We start from the raw sequence: 27,574 nt of genomic DNA on the forward strand, positions 1-27,574 counted from the left end.
ATGTATACTAATACCTTGCGCACATTATTACAAAGAAGAAAGCACTTAAGCAAAAAATTTACAGGAAAAGTAAACAAATGTCATTAATCATATGTTTTCAACTTAGTAATTTCCGTAAATGTGAAAATCGCTTTTCTTTTCATTCGGATTTTAAGATGCTGCTTGTCGCTACTGCTATCTTCACGACCCCCGTTAAAATAGTCCCCATTTAAGCAAGCTGGGCGTTGTGGGCGTGTGGTTGGTGTGGTGCTCAGCATACTAACTCGGCCTTAGCGCATGTGATGTCAAGGAGCTATATGTCGAAAAAAAGTTACTAGCGTCGCGCATCTGACGTAGCATGAGTGATTTTCGATGATGCGGCGTCAGGGATTAAGTCGACGGCATCATCAAGCCGAGTGGACGCGAGTGCCGTATCAACTTCATCTCCGCACGGCCGCTTGTCACATTTCGTCGACGACGCCTGTCTGAAAAACGTCGCTCTTGAGGACGATGCTAGCACAGCCGAGGAAACGAAGGCCCTTCGAGGCCACTCGCCAGCTACCGTGGACACAACAACGCTAGATGAAACTCTCCAGACGAACGTCGTTCTCTTCTATGACAAGTCGTACCCATTCACCATCGTTGGCGCGCTAAGGATCGCCATTCTGGTCAGACTTCTTGTGCTGCTCCTTTGACGTATATGTTACTCTCATTGACTCGCCGCATCCGCTGAACAAAGCATGCTTCTTTTTTTTCCTCCCTCTTCGTTACTTTTGTTTTCACATACTGGCATGCTTCATTCTGTCATGCGTCGTGAACGAGTGCACCCAATAAATTCCTGTACACTTTCTGCGCTCAGTGGGGCGCACTGTTTTTCTCAGTGTTGTGTTCTTGGTGGATGTTGGGCAGATTCGAAAACTGTGTGGAATAAAAGGGCTTTTTCCTTGAGACCTTACACAACCCTTTTCATTTCCATTGCCCAAGTGGACCTCGACAGAGCAGGCAAATCCTTTGGGCGAAATCGCAAATTGGTAACAGATAATTCTTTCGTGAAAAGAACTGGCCCGGCCTTTTGGAAGAATAGCTTTCAAGGCCAAGTGAGCAAGAAGAGCACAGAAAAGATGACTTCTTGGTAAACGTTACAAGCTTTTTAGATGATATATTGGTAGCTCAGCTAATAAAATTTCGCTACTGGGACAGTCTGTGCAACAAATAATGGCCTCAAAAGAATGTGCCACTGCATTTATTGCATGTATGCAGGGCCTTATTGTTCAATCTTTTTAGGCAGCCCCACCCTAACAAATGTCGTTTTGCACATAATTATAGAATAAGAACATGTTAAAAAATGGTGGAGGCTGCGTTGAACTAAAGGTTCAAGTGATTATGGAGTTTACAGCTGGTCGCCGTACCACCTTTAGTCTCAACCACCGCATTGTTGGCAGTATGCTACCTATTCAGTGACCAACATGCAGTAGCCACTGTGTGTGCAGTTGCTGTCCCTCCTGAGCCTCATCTGCATAGCGAGCGCGGGGACCAAGGAGTACGGTGTCCTGCAGCTTCCGCGGTCGGAACATGTTCGTCTCCACCTGTTTGTCTGTGTGCTGGCCTTCCTGCTGGCAGCAGTTTTGATGATAGTGGACAACTCTTCTATTGTTCACCTCCTGCCTCTAAATTGGGCCCTCATTGTGAGTGTCTTCTTGCAGCTGCTGTTGAACTGCATGAATCCAGTGAGCCTTTGACAACATGTATAGATAAAAGCAATGTACACATACATGCACATATAAATGCATACATATATGTGTAGAGGCATTTATATGTATATGTATCCACACTGTATGCAAACCCAAGTGGGAATTGGAGAGATCCAGTTTCAGCAAGGAGCTGAGGGTTGGATGTCGTGTAGAGTAGGCTGCAGTGATGCAAAGCATAAATCAGAGTGATCTTTACAGCAGTTTCACTCTCTGTCGAAGCAGTGTTTTGAAAATGTTGCTGTTCATTACAAAAGTCAGTAAACTGGTAGCGTTTGAGTGACTTAATTCACTTCATCTTATTTAGTAAAGTCAGTTCTGTTGACTTTATTTATCACGAGCTCATTATTTGGCTTCTGGCAAGCTGTCCTTCATGATAGTTTTCATTTTGTCCACTATTGCACACATAATGGAAAAGTATATTGTCTCTGTAATGCAATCCTTTTGCGAAAAGTATTCTCTGAATAACATGGCGCAATACGGGTTCACAAAAAATAAAAACACAACTTCTTTGCTAGAGGAATTCTCCGACTATATAACCGCAGCAATAGAAAATAATAACGTAGTCTTAGCTCTATTTCTAGACCTAAGCAAGGCTTTTTACACGGTAGAACACAACTTATTACTAAAGAAATTAACGAAGCTAGGTTTCAGAGGACGCTTTTATCAATTTTTTGTAAATTTTTTTTCCGACCGACTTCAGTGCGTTAAACTAGAAGAGACATGCAGTGAACTTCAAATAATAAAGTTTGGTGTGCCCCAAGGGAGCACCCTCGGACCGATACTTTTCAACATATATGTTTCCGACCTCGGCCTGCTACCGCTGAAATCAAAAATTTTCCAGTACGCAGACGACACTGCAATTGCTCTGGAAATTCAGGATTATAATATGGGGTATCAAACCTTTCAAGAGGACTTATCAGCGATAGTAGATTGGTTCGCTCATAATTTAATTTTTATAAATACACAAAAAACGAAATTAATGTGCTTCAGAAATCCTCATAAGGCGCTTTCATTAAATAACGACATATATTTGCATTCTTCTAAGTGTAGTTCATGCATCTGCCAACCATTGCAGTTCGAGCCAGTGGTCAAGTATTTAGGAATTTTCTTTGACCAGCACCTATCCTGGAGTGACCATGTCATTTACGTTTGCAGAAAACTGAGGGCTGTCGCAGCCATGATGTATAACCTTCGAGGGAAAAGCCCTGTCAACATTCGAAGAACTGTATATAAGTCATTAGCCGAAACAATTATCACATACTGTATCACCTTGTATGGTACGTGTTCTGACCACAAGAAACAAAATATTAACCGAATAATTAAAAGAATTGTCAATAGCATAGCCTATGGAACGGAATGGGAACATATAGAGACACATGAGAAATAACACATACTAGGAATACTTCCAGTGCATGAGCTATTTAAGTATACTGTGTTGACCCGATACTATTATTCTAACAATTTTAAGCTATTAGTAAAGAAAGATGTATCACTACGAAAAACTGAGAAATATGTTAAACCACGAGTCTTTACAAACTATGGAACGAAAGCCAGGAATTATTATGTACCTCAGATATTCAATGAACTAAGTGAGATACTGTACGATTTAAAAACACGAGCTGTAATGCTGAGAGAAGTAAGGAAATGGTGTTCAACTTTGTATTGTAATGTGTGATTTTTTTCCCACTCAAGTGGGGAACTTGTCGGATTTCTTTTTTTCGTTTTTGTTATATTTTCTCGTTTTTTATATTTTGTTTGCATTAGGTTGTATTACTTGTATTTACCTTGTGTTATTATTTTTTCCTGTTATGTGAATATTGTGAATGTATATTGCTTTTTATCCTAGTTTAAATATGCAACACTGGCTGCCTGGTCTTCTAACAAGCACTATGTGCTTAGATTGACCAGTACTTCTTTTTTGTACATTTCGCTATGAAATAAAGACTTCACTTCACTTCACTTCATTTGGAAGTGGGGGTTTCTTTCCCATAACAGACCAAGATTTACATGAGTTGAGATCAGTAGGTTTACCTGCATTGCAAGTAATATTTTGGAGATGTGAAATAGCACCACCATATGAAACCGCCAGAGTGATGAAAATAGGGTGAAATATGTAGGTACAGGTGCCAACAGAAGCTTTCAGAACATAGGAGCCACGAAACTGTTAGTCTTCTGTCAGCCTTGGCATACAACCTCAAACTGCGACCAGCTCAGTGCACCACTTAGTGAGAAGTGAGAGGCAGTGAGAAAATTCAGCTTATTTTTGGCTCCTGTGCACCAAAAACTTGTGGTCGCAGTGCAAAAAGCCAGGCATGTACATCTGGTGTGAAGACTATAAATTATGTGAGTCATAAAAGCTGAACTTCCTCTCAGCAACAGTGCGCAGGCTTGAACTGGAACATGCAACCTATGCATTAGTGTAAAATATTGTGGCATGCCTGTCGTATGTTCGGTGTATGCAAACTTTGCTTTTTATGCTTTTTAGGACTTGAATGGGCCATGAATTTTTGATACCCTTAATAAATTGGTGAACAGTGTGTGCAGGCTTTAGCCTTCTTCATGTCCTTGCTTGCAATGCTGTTTGCAAGAAGGGTCAGCTAATTGTGAGCAGGACCACCTACAGCCAAGCTCAAAAAGGCGTTATCCGGGAAGATGGTATGGCAGGTGACAAGACGCTATTTTCGGAGCTTGTCATAGCTCTGACATAAAGAGACGACGTCAGAAACAGTTTGAGGATTTTTACACAGAACATTTGAAACAGGTCATCTTCAATCCTTTCAAGAATGTGCTTGATCTTGTCACCCTTGCTCATAGAAGTATTCAGGTGCTTACATAAATTGATAACGTCTTCGATAGAAGTTGTGAAATTCTCGCCATTCTGCTGGGCCCGACTGTACAGCTGTTGTTTGGCGTGAAGTTTTCGGACAACGGGACAGCCAAAGATGTCGGTTAGGCGGTTTTGAGTGCTGCCCAAGTAGAAAAACTGGCTTCGTGGTTGCGGAACCACAGGTTGGCGATGTTGGTAAAACAAAAGATGGTGTTCGTGTGCTTTACGACATCATCCCATTTGTTTTAGGCGCTCACGCGTTCGTAGGAGGTCAGCCAGTCCTCCAAGTCAGTGTCGTCCGTGCCACTGAAGATGGCAGGTTCGCGCTGATGCACGGTACCGGAAAAGGTGACAGCAGTGGGAACAGGCTGGCTAGGCTGGTTCGGGGTGTCTGTCATCGTGGTAGAGCCAGGTAAGGTGCAACTGCATAGCGCCAGGGTGAGAACAGGTGGCACCTCCACCAAGTGTAAAGTGGCAAATCGCACGATTAATGTGGACAGCCACAATCTTTGCAAACACAGTGCTGCTCAGTAGTCCAGCGTTCGTGAGCGCAAGCCTGAGCTTCGTCTTCGTTATGCTTTTTCTCTGTTGTCGGCACTGGCCGCTTGGGCATCAAACCCAAGCTGTCTTTCTTACAGGTGATTATAAATTTATTGCTATTTGAATGATTGCCATAGAAAAACAACTCACTTGCACAAACACTCCGTGAATATTTTCCACGAGGTTAAACAGACTCTTCAAACTCTCTTTAAATGAAGGACATGGAGCCATACTCATATATTTTTGCACATCAAAGAAATACGGGTGCCAAATTTTTATTTCATGTTTTCTTTTGAAGTGGGGCATAAGCTATTACAGGGAGCACCATAAATCATTTGCCTGCACTCAATAAATAATTTGTAATTTAATTCCTTCTCTTTTGGATTCGGCTTCAGCAGCCCAGGGGTGGCTGTCGAAGTTGACTCCGGGCCACGTTAGGCATAAAAAAAACCTACGGTATAACTACTGCTTCTCAACTTGACTCGCTTACACTCATGTCAGCCTACCCAAAGAGCTGAAATGGCAATTAATGAACAAGCAGCTATAATATTGCAGTTTTTCCCCACACAACCTGAAGTCAACGTTTAGATTATAGCCACCATTCAGCTGTTGAGGCTGAATTCGAAACAACATGAGAGAAGAAATTCAGTTGTAATTTATTTACTCGGCATAGGTGAATTCCACTTGGCGATTTAAGTTTTGACAACTGTCTTGCGCATCATTACAAAGAGAGAACGAGCAACTGAAATGTTATCTGTACCCGCTTAGAGCGTGTGGACTTTGCATGTCAGTGTTTTTGCCATTAGAGATCTCTACAAGTGCAGGAACCATGACAGTAAACTGTGGAAGTATCAGAATGCAGCATGAATAATTAGTTACAATCCATTTTTTGCTACCACTTTCTCACGACTCCTGCTTTACATGATATTCAACACTACAGCTTCAGTGGTCATGTGAGCTCAGAATCTCTTGATGCGAGAAGTTTGACTGCTCACGCCTTCACTACACACCGGCAAGCAGCTTGCCATGTTCTGCGTCGTCATTTTTTGACATACACAGAGTCTCACGAAATTTGTTCCGCTTGAATTACATGTCATGAGGCTGATGGAAATCTCGAAGCTGCTAGCCGGTCAATAATGAAAACCATATTAAATGATGTTCATCTTAGTGTCTGCAATTGAAACTTGCTAGTTGTGTTCTTATGCGCTGAGGAAACAAATGAAATCCTTTATTTGTCTGAAATTTTGTGTCTGTAGCTGTTTAAACACTGCAGCTGTTTCCATTCTCTCATTACAAATAATAATGTACCCATCATTCATTGGAAGGTTTTGTAACCGCTGTGGCTTATGAAGCACCCTTGTGCAAGGCAACAACCGTAGTAGCAGACTGCCATTATGTGGAAGGCAGATTAACAGCCTCATGCACTTAGTGATGATGAAATCACGTTGTAGGCCCGGATTGTGCTTGCATAGACCTTGCCCACTGTGTTACAGCAAAATTGAGACATTTGTTCTGCACAACGCTACAGAAAATGAGCTGGGAAAAGTTCTGCACCTATGCCCCTGTTTCTCAATCAGGAAACCTTTGCATTTGAGAAATGTTTGATGTAGCCTACCTGGCAACACACCGCAGCCGATATACATGTTTTCCAGCCAGGGAATGTTAGCATTACAGAATCATCTTTGGCGGTTTATTGTGACATGCAGCTGTGTCACTGCGTTTGAGTTATGAGAAGGGCAGTATACAGAGATAAGTGCTGTTCCTGTATGTATTCTTCAGCCATCACAGTATTTTATTCCTTTTTTTAATTGCATGGGGCATGTATATTTGTCAGAAGTGGTGGTGAGTATTCTCATGATACATATCAAAAATAGTTTTTTTTTCTATGTACTCGCTTCATAGTGAGTATATTTTGAGCTGACAAATAATTCTTCGGATGGTTGTGTTCCTGATATGAATGTCATTTGAAGTAAGAATAAAATATTCTGTAGCAATATTGCAGTCAAAGCTACAATAAGCTACCTTAGGATATATAATGTACATAAGTAGTGGTTACAAAAAAGCCTAAAATTTACCTCCCAAATAACACGATTCATTTGATTTATTTTTATATTTTACACATTTGTACGTTTTCCTCCAAAATGGCGAGTAACACAGAGTTGAAATGAGCAGTGCTTAAGTGCACATTTATATAACAGAAGTGGCACTATAATTTTAGGCCCAGGGGGAAGATTACATTTTCTAGAATTTTTTCCATTGATTTCAGTGAGTGAGTTCGCTTAGTGAGAGCAAACAAAAAATTCAAGAAAATATAGTTTTTTTTTGTAGGCTTATAATTGTAGTTCCACTTCTGTAACATAAGTGTGGCTTTCCACACTGCTCATTTCAAGGCTTTGTTACTAACCATTTGAGAGAAAAAGGTACAAATTTTAACACAAAAAAGCAATCAAAACATCACTATACTATATACATCTTTTTGGAGAAAATTCAACTTCTTTTTGTGAGTACTTGTTCTGTGCATTATGCATGCCAAGTTTAATTAATGTAGCTTTAATTATAATTGCTGCTATAGGATATTTTAATTATTACTACTTCTAAGTCTTACCCTACCTTAAAATGGGTTTTTATTTGTTAACTATTAGCATCTTTAGTATGGGAGGCTTCCCTCTGGAATCTAAGGCACCAATTCTGCATGGTAAAACTTCAAAATGAACCGCAGCGATGGCCGAGTGGTTTAAGCACCCGTCTCACATGCAGTAGATGCGAGGTTTTGACCACCAGTGCCGCCTGGTAGCCACCGGTGATACAGTGGGCACAAGCTTTCTCTTGGCGTGGTGCTCGACTTATCTGGGGTGAAATGCTTGGGAAATGGGTCTCTGACCCCACCTTGAGTAAACGAAAATACGTTGTGCCATGGTACTCTTTGGCCAAAGGTGTCTTTGCGCTGTTAATATTCATCATCTAAAACTTCAGAATCCCTTTTTCCTGCCCATGTTAAATGATGTGTTACAAGCCATTTCAGAGAAAAAGTTTGCAAATAATCATCAAAACATAAATAAATTGTATACATCTTTTGGTGACAAATTTTGCCTTTCTCAGTAATGACATTTTTCGTTCATGCAGTGGTTCATTTAATGAAGTACAAACAACAAAATTGGCTGGTAGTAATTTGTGAACACATCTGCAGTTCTGTCTTCAGAACATCTGTGAGCTAGCTGAAGGGCTTATATGTTCATCCACTCTGTTGACGTATATTTGTCCTGAATGCTTAGAATACTAAAGTAGTGTTATTTTGGACTGGAGGGGTATAGATATCGCTGCCACTTTTTGGCCTGGCAAAGGCTGGAAAACTTCAAGTTTTTGTGTCCTCTGTGTTCTGAAAAATTGTCAGGAACTGGGCTAATGTGAATAAAGGTATTGAGTAGCACAATACAGAGCATAGGTGTCATATCAAAGAGCAATAAAAATGGACAGTTAGGCTAGCTGATAGCACTTTGAACATAGCAATGCTAATAATCCTGAATGGTGGTCAAAGGTATGTGCACGACTTGTGACTGACAGCTGTACATTTAGCACATGTGAGAACATGTTAGAACTGAATGCTTGAGTAAAGAGAAAAAAGTCACCTTAAATGGAAATCTTTTAAATATACACCTGAGATTCAGAGCACCACCATACAATGTAATAAATGTGTAGTAAAGATTGTGCTGGCATTTAGTGAATTTGCAGGTTTGACTTTTGCTACATTCCAGTAAGGTTAAAGGGAGAAAGTTCATTCTTGATATTCAACGGTCGGCAATATATGTGAATGTGTAGCCGCCGTGGTGGCTCAGTGGTTATGGTGCTCGGCTGCTGACCTGAAAGACACGGGTTCATTCCCGGTTGCGGCGGTCACATTTCGATGGAGGTGAAATGATAGAGGCCTGTGTGCTGTGGGATGTCAGTGCACGTTAAAGAACCCCAGGTGGTCAAAATTATCCGGAGACCTCCATTATGGTGTCCCTCATAGCCTGAGTCACTTTGGGATCTTAAACCCCATAAACCAAACCATATGTGAATGTTTACTAGTTAATGTTTGCAGCAAGCATGTACGTTGATTCTTTTTTCAGGACACTGTGCTGTGGGAAGTGTTGGCCCTGCTGTTTCTGGTCTCATCCTCTCTGCTGATGCACAGCAAGGTGCTTTATCGACAAACTTATTTCTTCATTGTTGACTGGACCTGCAGCCTTTTTGTTGTATCTGGGGTTAGTAGCGACGTCTATCCTGTTCTTCTTAAGGACATGGGATAACATACAGTGGCAGCTCCTTTTGTATGATTGTATGGTGATGATTGAGGACATGAACACATGCAAATGCTAGAGAGCATTCATGCTGTGTGCATTCGCATCTTTCATATTACAGCCTTGCTCGTTTTTTCTGTATTGAGTTTTTTCACTTCTATGGCTTCCTTTGATTTGTGGGGCCCTTTTTTACTGGACTACTAGTGTAGCATTATGTGCAGTACAGCGCTATAAGCGATTGCATTTTTTATGGTCATTGATTTTTCAATAGACTTCATCTCTAAGTTATGATGCTAAGAGCAATAAAATGGCAATATAATAAGGAAGTAATTACTAATTGACATCCACACGAGCGCAGCTATACGGCTACAAAGGAAAGCTACCAGCTCTGTTCCACCAACACCTTTGACCAACAACAACACAGCTATGAACACATTTGACCAACTCTCTTCCCATTTCGAGTTATTGATAAATTCTCTCGCACTACCATGAGCTTGCGTCCCGGTTAGCTCAGTTGGTAGAGTGACTGCTGCAGTCAAGCGGTGGTCCGGGGTTCGAACCCCGGACCAGGACGAATTTTTCTTTAACTACAAAGTTTCTGTAGAAGCTGTAAGCTTTCCTTTGTAGCCGTATGGCTGCATTCAGGTGGATGTCAATAAATAATTACTCCCTTATTACAAATCTACTCCACCTTGGGGGATTCCCCTAAAGCATTTGATTAAGATGGCAATATCTTTTGCATGATATTGCGAGCAAGTCCATTTCAGAAAAGTGAGGAAATTTATGATGTCATGTTAAATGCTGCATTTATGAGGATATTAGTATGGTTTACTTCCTATAGTGTAGCCTTTTTTTTGTAGTGTGTTGGAATTGAAAGAGGTTCAATTCAAGTGAAAGTTTATATTGTCCTCTTTCCCAAAAGCACATCTCTTTTGAATGCAGTCCCTACCAAAGGTAGTGCACTACTCTCTGCATGCTGTGTTAGAATAATGAGGATGGCTGTTTTGCCTCATCCACTTTGCAGCCAGGTGGGACTTTGTGCCATTGGAATGCTGACTTGTTTTCCAAAAAGAAGACACCTGAAGGCTGCATGCTTTTGTGTCCAATTAAGAGGTCACTAATGCAGTGTGCCATTAGTATTCTCAACACCTACCCTCATTCTTCTTTTACTGCGTGCCGAGTCTAGTGCAATGGGGGCAGAAGCTCGTTGCTGTTGGTGGTGTCCACATTAAGAAGAGATGTGCTCCTGGGAAAGAGGACATTCCAAGGTTTGGTTCTGAAAGTAACATCTTCCAGTTCGGTCATTTAATAAAAGCTTATACCAGGAAGCAAGATTTGTTGAATAGCCTTGGTAATTATATAAAATTTTAATACCATGCTTTATTGATGCACAAGTAATGAGAAGAGTGTTATGTTTTGCAGGCTGCTTACACTGTAAGTGCTTCAGCATGAAGTAGTCTTAGCTTTTTTTTTTCTTCATTGCATCAGAAAGAAAGCTTTCCTATCACATCAACAGATGGTGAACACTTGATATCAGTAGCCTCATAGCCTCTTATGACTTGTGTTATGCCACTTCAAGCACTGACATCAATTACACTGGTAATCCTGGGTTCAGCCTTATTGATAACACTAACAATGCTTTTTGATTTGCTGCAACCAGTCGCTCACCATGGAAATCAGACCTGTTGTGCAAAGTTTGATTTATGCTGACCTCTCATCAGGGAGCCCGAGACCTCTGTTATCAAACAAAATCAACTCATCTTCCAAGAGACCTTGTGACATAATCATGAGCAAAATATTTTGCCTGGTTTTATATCATTCATAAAGGACTTTTCCAGAAAATTGTGCAGAAATTTCACATTATTTTCAATCAGTTTACCATACTTTCTTTTGCACATTTTTGTACTGTGAGCATGGCTAGATATAAAGAATATCCTCAAGTGTTGTGATTGGACATCAGTGGTTTGAGCTGCTATATTAATGAGTATTCAGCTGTATCAGTGTTTTGAGATAAACTTTGCAAGGTTACTTTCAAAAAAGACGACGGATTGGTCAACAAACTGCATAGCAGAGAAGGTGGACATTAGTGGTTTAATATTACCTTGACTCTACAGATTGCCCGTTTCCCCACAGATATTTGGCCTGGGCTGCATGTGCTCCTGCCTGGCTCTGGGAATTGTGCGCTTCCTTCGTCCAAAGTCACCTCTGCAATGCTTGTTCCCTGCAGCAGCCAGTCAGGACATTATGATGTCACCTATAACAGCCAGTTGATGCCACTGCAATGCTGAGTTCATTTCACATATTCACATTGCTGTTTTGGATGTCTGCTTCATATCTGCATTTACCCACCCTGTGTACGTCACCATGCTTAGTGATAAATCTGATCTTTTCGTTCAGCTGTGGCCTTTAATTCGGTAAGGGTCAAATTCAAAGACACTGTAACAATGAAAAGAATCACTGCAGGTTTGAGAGTATATTAAGGTTGAGGTGTGGCATCATGCAGTCATGAAAGATAGGTGCAGAGGATCTAGGCCATGCACAAGCCTAGAAGTTTGAGGTGATGCCCTTTCGCCAACCTCAGCTGCATCCGTCACTGTTTGCCCTCTATGGTCAAGATTCTGAAAACCAACATAGATTGTGTATGTTTTGCATGGTTTACACTATATTCAATATATATTTGGATGTATTTATCAGTAAGCTTGGCCACTCTTCCCTTTGAGATACGGATGCAGTCATGCGGGAAATTGTTAGCTGTGGGATTGTGTGCTACTGAGTACATAATGACTAGGCTCTAAACTCATCATCAGATTTTCTTGAGAAAGGTTGCCTTGCCCTCAGAAAATACCAAAACGAGCAGTTTTATTTTTGTAACTAAGGAGAAATTAGTGTTTGCTTTTTCATAGCACTGAAACATGGTCCTTCTGCGATGACAGAAGACGTGTTGGTGTTGCGGTACTCTCATGTGATAAATTGCACTCAGATGGGAAGCATCATATTTCGCGTTTCAGAATTTTTCGCTGGTATTCAGGTGTACAGTTTGCACTGTGCTGCTGCGCCCAGTTTATCTAGCAGCTCAGCTTTATTCTGCCCAACCATGCATAATTTGCCAACAGCTGCAGGTTGTTTCCTCAATTATAAAATGGGTACCATTCTGGCAGTGCGTTTTTTGTAACAAATTAGTAGTCTCTCTACCGTGCATGATTTGCTGACCTTTGCAGGGTTAACAGATAGACTGGAGAAGCTGACTGTGTATTTTGTAGGCATAGCTTTGGCTCATTGCTTCTTTGCGATTTCGCCAACTACATTGGAAGTGGCCCTTGGGTCACTAGTGACTAGATGTATGCTCATGTCTTGATTAAAAGACGTGTACTTAACCTATTAACGCGAAATGCCAACTTAAAAGGACATGAGAAACATTTTCATGTTTCATTACATTTGCTTTGAATGAAGTTCAGTGCCTCTAGCCATTTTACAGTATAGTGTGCACAAATTTTAATGCGCTGTTTTGTTTTTTCCTAAGAAAGTAGTTTAAAATATTCTGCTTGTATTTCCTGTGATTTTGAGCCAGTCAATAATGATGTTCGTACATCACAGTATCAGCTCGCACCTAGTGGCTAAGTTAAATCTGCTTAAAAGTAATGCTGCAGCTCGTTTTTTGTAACAAAAACCAGCTCCTTCAAATGAGTTGTGTATGAAAATGTTATAATAATTTTGAGAAAAAAATTGTTAAAAGCAGCTGTACTGGTGCGAGGTGCAATGAATAAAATGCGTCAAGGTGTTAGTTAATGGCATGCAAGATATTGCACGTTTACAGCCCTAGTTCATGCAGTGTCCGACTTGGATCACTTGCATTGCTTGATGTCTTCTTTATTTCTGAGTTTTATGAGTTCTGAAAAGTTAAATAGCACCTGTGGAGGTGATTGTGTAGTGCACAGGAGTGAGTGAAATCCTATTGTTTCTTTTTAATGCCTGTGCCTCTACATTAAGCTGTACTGACCTTATGGTTGTTATTTGTAGTGATGCTTCTCTTTTACTATTATTAGATAACATATTGTACAAACTGAAGCCGACCCCTTTAAATACTTGCTAATTTCAGTCTCTGAAAGCAGTCATTCAGTTACTATATGTTAGAAGGATAATGGTACAATTCTAAAAAGCGCAGTAATGCAGACTAAAAGACATTTTGTTATGTATGTATGTATGTTATGTGGAGAAAATGTTCTCGTCATTGGAGTTGTATGAATATTTTAGCCTTTCAGATGCTAGACCATATAATGTATTATTGGTTCACGCTTAAAGTTGAGTAAGAATGTTGATTAACTTTAACTGTGTTCAAAAATTCTGGAGCGAGTACTGAATACATTTCCAGTTATGAAACAGAAAATAAAACTCTCGCTCAAGTTGTGACATTCAAGTTTGTAACAGGGACTATACCATAATGTATGGGGTCCTTCGCCTCCTACTCACACCCTCATTCTCATTATATGCCTAGAATGGATTCTTGATATGCTTCCCTTTCCTGCCTGGCTAACACAGAGCATTTGCCTTCTGTGGTCACTTGTGAAATAGTTCATGCATAAAAGTGCACAACAGGGCTGGTACCAATAATATTACTCAAAGGAAATATGGTATTTCTTAAAGGAAAAGTTGATTTGAAGACCTTAAAAAGGCTCTTAATGCCTATTAAAAATGAATAAAAGTAGATAGGTTGCCCCTCAAGGATGTCAGATGTGCAGTTTCACCAAAATTTTAAGAGAGAAAACAGTGTAACTGGTTTATGGCAATGCCTGATGAAAGAGTGCTTTCATCAACTCTCCCATAAGCTTCTTTATCCTGTAACAGATGATTTTGAGATTATTAAGTTTATTGGCTATGCTGCAAGTTGCATCTAATGAATAACGCTCAAAGCATAGTGAAACGAGATGGCTTGTGTCATAAAGTAATATAGCTTGTGTCATAAAGTGATTTCTTTTTTCTGAGTGATGCATGAATAATAATGTGAAAAGCACAAAAATAATCGAAACAAAAAAAAACTGCAGAGGTGTCGCTTCAAGTGGCTTGCCCCACTGGGGTGCACAAATGTTTTATGTTACACTCAAAATCATGTACTTGACTGCTCTGGCAGAGAGACCAAGTTTTGCGCTGAATGAATGAGGAAATAACCGTGAGGAGCTTCAGTAATCAACAGCACCCTTTTGGTCTCTTTAAACTGCAAAGGCATGCTCACCCTGTTCTGAAATGCTCCTAATTCTGGCGTGAGCACAGTTCTTACGCTCAAATTTTGAAGAGGGTCATGTGCTGAGCCTTCCATTCAGAACAGCTTGTTCTGTTTCTGTCTTGATTTTTTGCTCTCTCATATTGACATTTGCAAAGTATTTCGTTGCAGGAAAAAAAGTATTTGCCTTAATTGAAAAACTCTGACAAAAATTAATATTTGATGTGACAAATTGCTGTGTATGTATCTCTAATAAGCAGACGTCAGAGGCAGTGACGTGAGCTAATCTTGATTTTGGTGACTGTCATTTCTTCAGTGTATCTTGTGATTGTGCATAGGCAAAATTGGCTGTTTATGTGAAGTAAAAAAGTATTTGTTTAATCTGTAGACTTACTGCTAAATATACATTTTCGGCTTTGCACGAGGCTGCCTCAAGGTCTAGGCAGTAGGGGCATAATTGGGCCTGCCCTAACCCCCTCCCGTTTTATCACTAACGAGGAGCATCATCATCAGCCTGACTACACTCACTGCAGGGCAAAGGCCTCTTCCATGTCTCTCCGATTAACCCCGTCCTTTGCCAGCTGCGCCCACCCTATGCCTGCAAACTTCTTAATCTCATCCGCCCACCTAACTTTCTCCGGCCCCCTGCTACACTTGCCTTCTCTTGGAATCCACTCCGTTACCCTTAAGGACCAGCGGTTATCTTACCTTCACATTACATGCCCTGCCCAAGACCATTTCTTCCTCTTGATTTCGGCTAGGATGTCACTGCCCCCCCGTTTTTTCGTCACCCACTCTGCCCGCTTCCGGTCTTTTTATGCCACACCTATCATTTTTCTTTCCATGGCTCGCTGCATTGTCCTATATGAGTGTACAGCCTTGGTCTAGAATGTACACCATTTGTCAAAAGTTTTGAGCTCAGGGGTTTTAATTCCAAGCTACACCGTATGGCTCGTAAAGCATCTGCAGCGTTCCGAATCGCCAGAGGGTAAGAAGATTTGTAGTTCTGCCCCCTTCATTGGGTAGGACTTCCACGAATGCTACAGGAGCCCTACTACACAGCTTAGAAGCAAACCCCCTCGTGGGCTACAAACTTTTGACAAAGGCTGTACAGCCCCACCAATGCATAGGGCTTCAAAGGGCGCTTGAGTGCCACACTCCACAGTTTTGGAACCAAACCCCTTGGGCTGCATATTTTGTACAGAAGCTTTACATTGTGCTTAAGACATCACAAAAGCACCTCAGAAAAGGGGGAGTACATACTGCATACGTCTGCTTAGCCAAATAAAGAACTAGCTTAAAACTTCTTACTCCTAGGTTTTGCTGTACATCCACTTGGCAGTGACAATTGCCATTTGTTTGGCATTTAATTTTGTATTGCGAAAATAACTTGTGGGAGCTATTGAGATATCGTGTTACCTTTGGCAATTATGTTTGATGGCATTATTAAGCATGCTACCTTTAGCAAGCTTTTATTTTTACTTCAGTTTATTAAACCTGAACACAAAACCTATATTAGATGTAATGTTCATGCAGATCAAGTGGAACATTGTGAATGATTAAGTGCATGTTGATGAAAGCATCCCTTACATCCCACAACAGCCAAACTGACCAGTTAGTGGTACATACTGAAAGGCAAACAGCGCAAAGACGATGACCAAAGCAGAAGAAGCACAGAACGAGCGCTGATTAACAACAACCGAAAGTTTATTTGAAGAAAGCAACACAATATATGGAAAAAGTGGCCAACCTATCAACAAGTAGACAACCAAAAACTCGTGTTGCTACGTGGCATCAAGGCACGCAACCTCACTATCATGTAATAAAATAGATGGCTTACTAATGCACAACCTTGTTTTTTTTCTCATGTGGTAGGCTTCTATAATCACACGTGTTAAGTGGGACGGGTGCTTGTACAGGATGTCACAATAGTGCAAGGAAGGAAAGCAAGATTTGCAGTCACGGACATGTTCAACGAGATTAGTAGATTTGTTAGCGTCCACATTCTTTGCATGCTCTTTCAGACGTGTACTACTGCGTCGCCCAGTCTGCCCGATATGCACTTGTTTGCATGGCATTGGGGTCCTATAAACACTGCTTGTGCGCATGGCACATACTCCAGTCATTGTCTTTGTGCTGTTTGCCTTTCAATAAATCCCTTACATGTGTAATATGTATCATGTCACTATTTTTTAAAGGCTCCTGTTTAGAGGATATATCATGTGGTGTGGGTAAAACTATTTCCATTGCCAATAATTAGCTGTAATTTTTTTAACATTGACAAGAATAATTAGCTGCAATTTTTAACACTGACCAGCAGGTTACTGAGGTGGGTATTTTGCAGAAGGCCATTCCAACTAGGAGCTGTGCAGAAGGTAAAAAGAAAAGGGGTGGAGGGGGGGTGGGGGGCAGCAGTTCTAGTAGTTTGAGCACATAAACATGCAACCTGGAACGAATGGAGTGTATGATGAGACTTGTGGTCAAGGGGAAGGGTGTATAATGGATGTCCAGGGAAGGTGTAGAAAATTTTGGGAAATAAAAGCAGATTGGTGATGCAGCAGTGATCACTCCAAGGCTGCACATTGTTGAAACAGCAAGGGTGCTCTCCATCTGCTCTGATGACTGGCAGAATGACCATCAAAGTAGGAAGCAATTTACAGGCGGAGGCCATGGACATGTCCATGGCGTGAAATAGTGGATTAGCTGAGTTATTACTAGCACAACCACCAAGCCTGCCCTGTACTTTGCGCTAAGGTATACAGCCCTGCTAAAAATAATGTGCCATTGGGCATTTTGGTGCATGTGAGTGCTCCAGAACATTTGCAACGAGTGCAGCAGTGAGTGTATGACAACAGACTGCAAATCAATTGTTTAAAAGCCGCCGCGGTGGCTGAGTGGTTATGACACTCGGCCGCTGACCCGAAAGATGCTGGTTCGGTCCCGGCCACGGCGGTCGAATTTCGATGGAGGCGAAATTCTAGAGGCCCGTGTGCTGTGCGATGTCAGTGCACGTTAAAGAACCCCTCATGGTCAAAATTTCTGGGGCCCTTCACTACGGCGTCTCTCATAGCCTGAGTCGCTTTGGGACGTTAAGCCGCCATAAACCAAACCAATTGTTTCAATGTTGGCAATATGACATGCTTTAGCACATTGTTTCATGCTCATGGCATTGTTCATACTTATTTTAAGCAAATATATGAAGGGGACTGGAATATGCTCTTCATTTCTGCCTGAGCAAGTGCCCATTGAATGCATAAATACTATAATATAGTGAATATAAAATTGATTAAGCATCAGTTATGAAATTTTGTGTGAATGTCAAAGTGCTGACACTGTTTTCTGGATTCACCTGTGCAACTGTGCATTCTTATATGGCAGTGGTGATTGTTGCTTGTCTGCATTGCTATATACACCTACAGAAAGCCTTCTCCTCAACTGCTGAAGGTGCATGCTGTAAAGTTGTGCATTTATTGGTCCTTCTGCTCAATTCATATGTATTGAAATGTAAACTCACCAATTCTTCAAGACATGATTGCGCGTAGACATGACATGGGTGTAGAATTTAGTACTGATGTCAGCTTAAAGATGCACTAAAGAGGAATCTGAACTCGCCTTTGTACCACGGGAACTCGATCTACAGGTTCCTGGCATTCTTAGAAACTTCGAATTATTGTCCTGTGCGGCAGATTTTTCTAATTTGAATCAGATTAAACGTCCCGGCTCCTGCCTTTTTTTTAACTAAACGCTGAAGGTAGGAGGAGTCAACCAACGCTTGGAGCGCCTTTCAGCCAGTCCCGTGACGGCTTTGCTTCGCTTTTATATTGTTTTTTAGGTTTCTGTGAATAAATAGTTTCAGTCGCAGACTACATAGCTGCAAATTAGGCCCACGGAAGTAAAAATACGTGTGGACTCTGATTTACTTATCACCCTGCCGATGGCAGCTGCAAGCCGCCACGGGACTGGCTGAAAGGCATTCCACGCATTGGTTGACTCCTCCTACCTTCAGTGTTGAGTTTAAAAAAAAGGCGGGAGCTGGTACGTTTAATCCGATTTAACTTATGGAAATCGGCAGCACACGACAATAATTCAAAGTTTCTAAGAATGCTCGGAACATGTAGAGAGAGTTCCCGCAGTAGGGAACTCAGTAAAAAGACGAGTTCAAATTCCTCTTTAGTGCACCTTTAACATGGGTGTTGCTGCCAACAAAGCAGAGTGGAATAGAAGCTGCTGTTTTTGTACCTAAACACTATACAGTGAGAGTGATCCATTTCGGAAAATTTTCGTGAAAAGAAGGTGGAATTTCATATCTGTGCTGTGTACATGTGCTATAAATCATTTCTTCTCTTATTGAGCCTTCCTTGACACCTTGAATTGATGCGTTAGTGCATGCCTTCTCATTTTCTTCGATTTTCATTTGAGCTACTGGCGTTAATAGATTTATTGCACAGATAAGCCTTTATAAAGTTAGTTTGAAGCCTAGTCAGTGCTTTCAAATAAGTCTGAAAGATACTTTATGCATTGCATTTTTTTTGTGCCAGAAGTTTACTGAACTTCGTTTATTTGCTTGAGGCTCACAAAATTTGTGCATTGTATATTTAACTCAATATATGTATGTTACTTGCTGTGGAGGTGTTCTAATTTATTGCAGTCAATTTCTTAACTTGCTGCTGCAGCTTGTTAAAAATTACCAAAAGCAGTAAAATTAAGTTTACCTCCTCTCACACTGCCAAATGGCACTGCATCCACATTTGTGGACGGGACCTGAATATAATCATATCCTCATATACAAGGTGCTATGTCCACAGATGTGGGTGCAAGAAAAAGTACTGAAATCTGAAAAAAAAAAAAAATCGTGTAGAAACATTTAAAGCTTGGCATGTTAAATGAGCACAAAAAATCAGTTTTGAAGTGAACTCCTTCATGTTTTATATCAGCGCGGGTATGATTCCAGAGAGTGTACATTTTCTTTTACTTTTTTTACAAGCATTGAAGGACATGAGACACATGATTTTAGTTGCATCAGTTCTGCTCTTTAATGATGCATAAGACATGGATCACATGGATCACCACGTGATATTTACATACAACTGTTTAATTTAGAGTTGAATTTTTTCTTTCATGCTTTTTTGGTTTCAGTTGATGGAACCGAACGATGGCTGTGACGGGTAAGAAGTGTTTAGGTCACATGAGGCATGAAAAAAACTGCAATACAATCACTGATATGTTGTTTTCTTTTTATTCCATCTCTTGAAGCACGCTGATTTAAATGTCGTAGTGAATTAAAACTATGTTCAGCGATTGTATTGCAGTTTTTTTCATGCCTTGCATGACCTAAACACTTCTTACATGTTGCAACTATCATTCAGTTTATGAAACCAAACCAGCCTCAAGAAGAAATTCAATTATATATCATTTAGCGATCGTAAGGGAATATCAGAGGGTGATATATGTGTACTATAGTCAGATGCAAACTCAAGAATGAAGCAGCTTTTCCCCGTCGATGGATCCCCTTCCAGACACTGGCGTCGGCCGATTCTCATGACCCTGCTAGCGTGACAATGCAGGGAGTGGCAGATGGAAGGGGATTATCACCTCCCTGCATTGTCGCACTGCTCCCTGCATTGTCACGCTAGCAGGGTCATGAGAATCGGCCAACGCCAGTGTCTGGAAGGGGATCCATCGACGGGGAAAAGCTGCTTCATTCTTGAGTTGCATTCGACTATAATGCCTAATGCATCATTTGAAAGAAAACATGCAAACGAAAATTCGGTGTCTGTACTCCTTTAATGCGCTAAAGTGTTTTAATATACTGATTTGCTTCCATAATGACTTCATTTGACAGGGTTAAGTCAAAAGAAGCACCTTGAAGCAGTGTTGAGTCATGGCATAGACATGGCGACTCAAAAAAAATTGCAAAGCTATTGATAGAAAAAGGTGGAAATTTGCAATGTCTGTTATGCTTCTTACAAAAATGGGAGAATTTTGAAATTTTCTCCCCACTCGATGGTAATTCGCACCTTAAGGGGACATTGCACTCTGCTTGCACCTCAGATGATAGTCCGGCTATTGTTTGTTGTTATTTAATTTTCATTTTGAAACTTCCTTGCTTCATAAGCAACAAAAATATTAACAGCTTGATTATTTGGGGTGCAAGTACAGTTACAATTGAGAAAGTCCTTTGCTTTTGGTTTCAGGTTTGCAAATGGCATTAAGCGCTTTCGTGTCATATGGAAAGTGAATCTCGTGTGCTGCTTTGGCAATTGTTTCAGTCTAGATTTTTGTCTGCGTGTCGTATTTCTCTTCATGCAAGTTTATATTTGATTTTGAAAATTTTGCACCAGGAGATAATGCGTCTCATCAGTAGCCTTGTGAGATAGTGTGGTTGTGTGTAGTCAAATTTTAAATGTGGTGTAATCGCAGAGCTCATACCACAACAAGGTAACTGATTATGAATAAATGGGCACAAGGAAAGCATTGGTTACACTTGAAAACTTCATGACTGTTAGCATTTAGTGCTGGTGCCAAGTTTGCACAATGCGAGGTCGACAAGAAAAAAATCTTAATTTTCATTCTGTGTGGCCACACAGCTTAGAAATAACGAGTGATCTATATTGGTTGCACACATAAGTGCGACTGTTAAATTCCATGCTGTGGGGAAATATAATTTTGTGGGTGGGGGGGCTTTGCACCCTCTAAACTCCTGGTGCCATTAAAGGGGCTCTGAAAAGGGGCTCTGATAAAGCTCCAGTATGGCTCGGATTTAAACCACACCTCTTCAGGAATACTTTCCAGCAAGAAATTTTCTAATGCGCTTTGTAGAAGCTGAGTTATCTGTAGTCAAAATTCGAATTTCCGCGTCTTCGCGCTTTTTCCTCTCCTCTCGTCATTTTTTGCACGCTGGAAGGTCAGGGCTCCTTCACCGGCCCCTCCTTCGGGGGAGAGCTTCCTGACCCGCCGGAGCTATGCGGCTTATTGGCTGCGGCTTATTGGCTGCGGCCTTGGTAGCTGCCTGACGTCTGAAAGAATCTAACCAGTAGCCACCACTCAACATGTACACGTAGATGCGAGCGACGGAGGAGGGTGCGAGCATGAAAAAGTCGCCAGGAAGGGCTCGCCAACTTTCGCGCATGATTGTGGGTCCTCTGCTACGTGTAGAAATGTATTATTTGGCTCAGGTTTTCATGACAGCACAATGCAGTGATGGAGCGAGTTGATGTGCTTTTCTCGGAAAGTGTTTCAGAGCCCCTTTAATATTGCTTTTGTAGAATAACATTTGTAGTGAGAGGATTGCTGTTCCATCTTAGTTTTTCTCTAATAAGGCTTTGGTGTATGCCTTAGTGGTGGATTCTACAAGCCATGCTTTAAATAAGAATAAGGCATTGCGCCTGCTATTTTTTTATTTCACATGGGAAAATGAATTTACATTGAATGTCTTTTTGGTAATTGTGGGCTCATAGATCTAACAGAAAAAAACAGGAAAACAGAAAAAAACAGCAGTGAAATATGTGCATGTTGCTTTTTTTTTTTCCAAGCCACCACTTGATAGACATTGCAAAGCCTGCTTTGTCTATGGGCTTCTTGTTTTGGTAACTGTGCTTTGTTGCTGCTAAACGCAGTGCCATCAACACATGTTTATAGTAATGTCACAAAGAAAAGTCAAGCACTTTGTAAGTAACTGTTAAACTGGTGCACTTTTGATTATGTAGTTTGGGTTCTGTTCGTGTCTGATAAAACTTCATCTGTGTTATGCAAAAATGAATACTATTGTATTATCTACTGTAATGTTCTCAAGACTTCTGGGACTTCTGTTGTCATTTTCATGTTGTCCCAATTACTTTGCGGTTGGCCATAAAGGAAACGACCAGCAGCTGCACTTAAACATAACATAACGCTTGACAGAATTGCATTTAATCCTTTTTCGTCATAGTAGTTTGAAAGAGTTTTGAAGTTTTGTAGGTTATTGCTTGTTTCATTGTCGGCGTTCGGTGGCAGGGATCACAGCCATGCTGCTTGTTGAATGCGCTAAAGGACAATCTAAGGAAAACATTTTGCATTCCCTCTAACTAGAATTGTCATGATGTGACTTTTGCAAAGCCCCAATATGCTAGTCTTTCGAACTGCAGTAAATGGTTTTGCTTGTAGGTATGCAATAGAAATAAATCTAAACCTGGCTAAAACAAGGTGTTACCATTCATACTGTACAAACTGTGGGTAAATTTGCTGTGTAGGCCTGACCATGAATGTGGCATTGTTAATTGTAGGGAAATCCAAAAGCATTCGGAGCCCCCTTTACAGCATGACTCTAAGCCCACGGTACTGTTTTGGCAAATGAAAAAGTTCATTACCCTAATAGCTTTGTATTATTGTCTAATATTGCAATGATTGTACGCTCCTCTTACATTGTTTTAGCGTTGTTACATCAGTAGTGTCTTTTGGACATATGCTGCAATAAGTAATTCCGCATACCTGCTAGCAGCATGTCAAAATAAAAGTAAATATGGGAAAGGTAAAAATGGCTGCTGTTCTGTATCTTATATTGCTTTTTGTTATGCATTTTATTGCATAAATGTTGAAAGCTTGTAAAAAAGAGTGTCCGGTATGTATTCTCTAAATGTTTCACTTAGAGGTTATTAGGCTGCATATTTTATAAAATAGCCATCATCACATTTAAAATGTAGACTTAGTACCTACTGTAATCATTTTTGGGTGTAGCCTTGTCTGACACTGCTGCAAAATTTCATTTTGGTTGTACAAAGAGTTAGACATGAGAACTACTGGAGCACCCTATGATTAAAAACAGTATTAAGTACATGGTTTTACATCAGCTCATGTGTTCCAAGAAAACTTTTTGGGGGGCAATGGCTGAGAGTAGACATTGGTGCAATAATTTATTCTTCATCTGGTTGCTAATGTGTGGCAAATTAGCATACAATGGCACTGTGTCCGTTAATGGTTGGCACACTGCATATCAGCGATATTTCATGTATCATTAAATATTTTCTCATGAGCTGTGCTTTCTTTGTTGTCAGCCAGTGTTTTAACATTTGTGAACTCACCTGCAGGTTCTATACTCCATTAGGGCAGTAATGATGTCTCTGGTACTTCACAGCAGGGTTCCCATGAGTTGTCAAAAGCATGTATTGCACATTTCTGTGAATACTCAAAATTAGACATCTGTGATCAGCCAGTGGTGCAACTTTGGGAGTGTTTGTGAACTTGCCTGTAGGTTCTGTATGCCACCAGGGCAGTAATGGTGTCTGGTGTTTCACAGCAGGGTTCCCATGAGTTGTCAGTGGCATGACATTGTACATTTCTGAGAATACTCAAAATTAGACTGCTACAGTTTGTGCGACTAAAATAATGTTGTGCTCTAGTCAAAAAAGCTGTAATTATTTTTTTATATCTTTTACTTAAAAGTTATATACCGCTGTTGTTTCGGTATTGAAGTTAAACAGATGTGTATGCTAACGGTATGTTATTATTGTTTCCTAGAGTTTTACTTGATAGTATTTTCAGTGTAGATGACATTATGGCTCACAGGCAACAAAGTATGTGTTCTCACATCATGTTTTCTGATTTCTTCCACTAGGACGATAACTGTGAAATCTGCCTGTTACGTGTAGTATACATTTATCCAAATGTTGCTGTATAAGGTGCCCGCATTTCAGATCAAACCATAGCATTAGGCACCTACTGTATATGGCTTCAGAATATTTTTCTTCGAATGGCTTGATTAAGAAACAAAGTTTCTGGCTCTCGTGAGTTTGTAAAAGCCCTTGTCTCATGCATTTTGCATTGTCGGTGTATGACTGCTTTGAGCAGGCTTTGCATTGACGTTTCTCGCGAGTTCTGTTCATGTTATCCGTGCTTGCTAGCACACAGGCATAAAGAGGAAAATCTTATTGAAACCCACCGCAAGCTGAACAAAGTTGGTAAAAACTTTATTGTGATGTCTGGCTTGTTGTGCAGTGGCATTTCGTCAGGAATTGCAATGGGCATTTTATGCGTTCTAGACATGTGGTTTGCCAAATAAAATTGTTTACAAAATGTCTTGCTTCTGGATACTGCGTGCCAATTCACATTCTATTGTAAAAATTAATAGGTGCTCTACATTCTGATGCTACATTTCAGCTACTCAAATTTGTTTTAACTGTTTTGATATTAGCAACAGTAAGAATAGGGGCCGCACTTCAAGATGCTACATTCTATTGATTCATATTGATTTTGCTCCTTTGATATTAGCAATGGTCTGTTAATTACTTGTGGCACATACCTCTTTCTTGTTGCTAAAATTGCTATGGTGCCCATTGAATCTATAGTCTGATACAGCTTAAGCCTGCAGAGAAGATCTGCCCTCATTCAGAGCCACAGCATATAACTCCCCCAGTACAAAATTGTAGTCCGTTAAAACTTTTCTTGTTAACTAAACAAAAAGCTAATTACAAGAAAAAAATTATAAGGTCAATAATTTTGATATCTGGCTTGTTTAATGAAGATCAACATTAAGATTATTTTGTTTACTGTTGTGATTGGCTAGTGGAATAATACAGGCTGCTGCGGACCATGGCCCATTATTAACTACTGTTTACTTAGGTTTTAAGCTACTATAGAAAAGCAGGTTTGATCTCTCTAATGAATAGTTCCGCAAAAACTTTTTTTTCTTAATCGGATGGCGAATCTCATTTATCGCCTTGGTTCAGCAAGATAAGCAAGTTGGCGTTCATGATGGGGGAAAAAAAGTAGTGGAAAACAAAAAATTACAGCAGTGGGGCACTCAGTGCTGTATGGCCCATGGTATAGTATAGTCTAGGCATTATAAAATTCGCATAGACTGTGACGCTAGCTTTCTGTCTAGGTAATATTATCCACCGCAGGAATGCTGGGAAAACAAGGTTTCGCGTTTAGCTTGCCTAGGGTTAGGCTGAAAGCATGGACTGTACCTCGAAATTGGCAGTTGTGCTGTGATGCTCTCCTCTGTGTGCAGATTAAGTTAAATTTCAATACAGCATTTCGCACTTCAATAGATTTGATGCAAGTGAAAGTTCAGCGTTAGGCTGGTATAGAAACTTTCACAGCATTTCTTCGAGGTTTGCCTCAAAAATAGTCGTAATTTTATGGCTGAATCCACATATTATGCCCAACAATAGGCAAGCCAAGTAAGAAGCTTCGTCTTTCCAGCATTCCTGCGCCTCTTAATGGTAGATGTAGTGTAGTGCCGCCAGAATTCAAAATTTATCCAGTGAATCTAGTATGAACTAGGCAGACCTCTTAGATCATACCAGTTGTTAAACTCTGCTTCAAAAAGTGATTAGTTTCAGTACCCACTTTCCAGGTGCTTGCAGATGGCAGCGCCATCTCAAAGCGGCAAATAAAAGCTGTTACCTTAGGGTGCCATTGCCTTCTGAAAAGCTTTTATTTTTTGCTCTTTTATTTCTCAATTTTCTTTCAGACTATTATATTTATAGATTTTTGTTAATGCATCTGTTTCATTGATTTTGTTGGCAGGAAGTTGTGCGTTTATCAACAGTCTTGAAGTTTGCAACTTGAGCTCAGTTTGTTATTCACCACGAGCGGCGCGACAATCCATAAATACCTGCAGGGATAGATGAAATTCCAGTCAAGCTGATTAATGAACTTGGCCCAAGAAGCACAGAAACACTGATAAAAGCATTGGAAACAGTCATAACAAGTAAGCAAATTCCGCTCAGCTGGAGACAGAGTAAAATGAATTTGATTTATAAGGGGAAAGGAGACAAGATGAACATATGATCCTTCCGACCGATTACGATAGCATCAGTTATATACTGGCTGGTGATGCAGGCGGTGAAATTCAAAATGCAGTCATGGGTAGAAAGTAACAGAATACTCGGAGAATTTCAGAACGGGTTCAGAAGTGGTAGGCACTTGGGTGGTAGCCTGTTCATGCTTACCCACTGCATAGAAATAGCTAAGGTGGAAAACAGACCTCTGTATTTAGCCTTCCTGGACATAAGCGGTGCATACGACAACGTGAGCAAGGAACTCCTGTGGAACATATTAAAAGAAGAAGGTATTGGTCATGAGGTAATTGATTTTCTACAGGAAATATACTGAGAAAATAAAGTTGAAATTACATGGGAAGGGATAAAAAGTGCGACAACTGTTGAGGTACACAAAGGATTTAGGCAAGGTTGTCCATTATCACTGCTGCTATTCATGCTTTATATGATAAATAATATAGAAAGAAGGCTACAAGGGAAGCAGTCTAGGTTATACTCTGTTGTACAGATTAGGCGGAAAGGTCGTTGAGCACCGGCTACTGGGTTTAATATATGTGGATGATATTGTACTGTTAGCAGATAGAAAGATTTGCAAACTCTGGTTAATTGTTGAGGAGCTGAAGGAGACACTCTAGGTTACAGCTTTAGCGCAACTAAGTCAGGAGTGATGATTTCAACAATACAACTAACTGATCAGGGGCTTACAGTACAAGGCCATGAAATACCTAGAGTGGCCGAATACAAATGGGTAAACGGAGGGAAGATATACACGGAAGAGCACGAACAGTCTCTCATAGCAAAGAGATGCCGGGATAATAGAACATATGGCATTATGGGGGTATAACAAATATGAAGAACTGAGAGGTATGGTAAGGAATAATGGTGCCGGGGCTTACTTTCGGGAATGCGGTTCTGTGCTTAAGGGCAGAAGTTCAGTCGTGATTAGAAGTAAATCAGAAAGCTGTTGGAAGATTAGCACTACGTGCCCACGGGAAAACCACAAACGAGGCAGTACATGGGGATATATGGGCTGGACATCGTTCGAAGCACGGGAAGATCAGAGTAAAACTATATGAAGAACGCTTGAGGAAATTGGACGATAGCAGGTGGGCAGCTAAGGTATTTAAATACCTACACAGAAAGAGCGTTGACTCACACTGGCGGAAAAGAACTAGAAAGCTAGCCAGTAAGTATGCCAGACACGAGGGCGGAGAAAGAAAGTG

At 40.6% G+C, this 27,574-nt stretch overlaps 1 protein-coding gene across 4 annotated transcripts; it reads left to right on the forward strand.

The window, feature by feature from the left end:
- Positions 1-172: 172 nt before the first annotated feature.
- LOC144114128 (uncharacterized) lies at positions 173-20,096 on the forward strand. 4 transcript variants are annotated; one of them, XM_077647641.1, is made up of 4 exons: positions 173-647; positions 1,470-1,664; positions 9,207-9,341; positions 11,511-20,096. In XM_077647641.1, the coding sequence occupies exons 2-4, from the start codon at positions 1,608-1,610 to the stop codon at positions 11,646-11,648; spliced, it is 330 nt and encodes a 109-aa protein (XP_077503767.1). In that variant the 5' UTR covers positions 173-647; positions 1,470-1,607; the 3' UTR covers positions 11,649-20,096. The 4 variants fall into 4 exon arrangements, with proteins under 4 accessions (XP_077503767.1, XP_077503769.1, XP_077503766.1 ...); XM_077647643.1 differs by having other exon boundaries at positions 174-647; positions 9,207-9,275; XM_077647640.1 differs by having other exon boundaries at positions 507-1,664; positions 11,511-13,080.
- Positions 20,097-27,574: the final 7,478 nt, after the last annotated feature.

This window comes from Amblyomma americanum, chromosome 1, assembly GCF_052857255.1.
Source record: "Amblyomma americanum isolate KBUSLIRL-KWMA chromosome 1, ASM5285725v1, whole genome shotgun sequence".
In the NCBI taxonomy this organism is placed as follows: domain Eukaryota; kingdom Metazoa; phylum Arthropoda; class Arachnida; order Ixodida; family Ixodidae; genus Amblyomma; species Amblyomma americanum.

Bases quoted from the DNA above. Each gene is read 5' to 3' on its own strand.
- LOC144114128 (XM_077647641.1), top strand. From the start codon at position 1,608: ATGATAGTGGACAACTCTTCTATTGTTCACCTCCTGCCTCTAAATTGG. The intron at 1,665-9,206 runs GTGAGTGTCTTC...TTCTTTTTTCAG, and splicing joins CTCTAAATTGGGCCCTCATT to GACACTGTGCTGTGGGAAGT. The intron at 9,342-11,510 runs GTTAGTAGCGAC...GTTTCCCCACAG, and splicing joins GCCTTTTTGTTGTATCTGGG to ATATTTGGCCTGGGCTGCAT.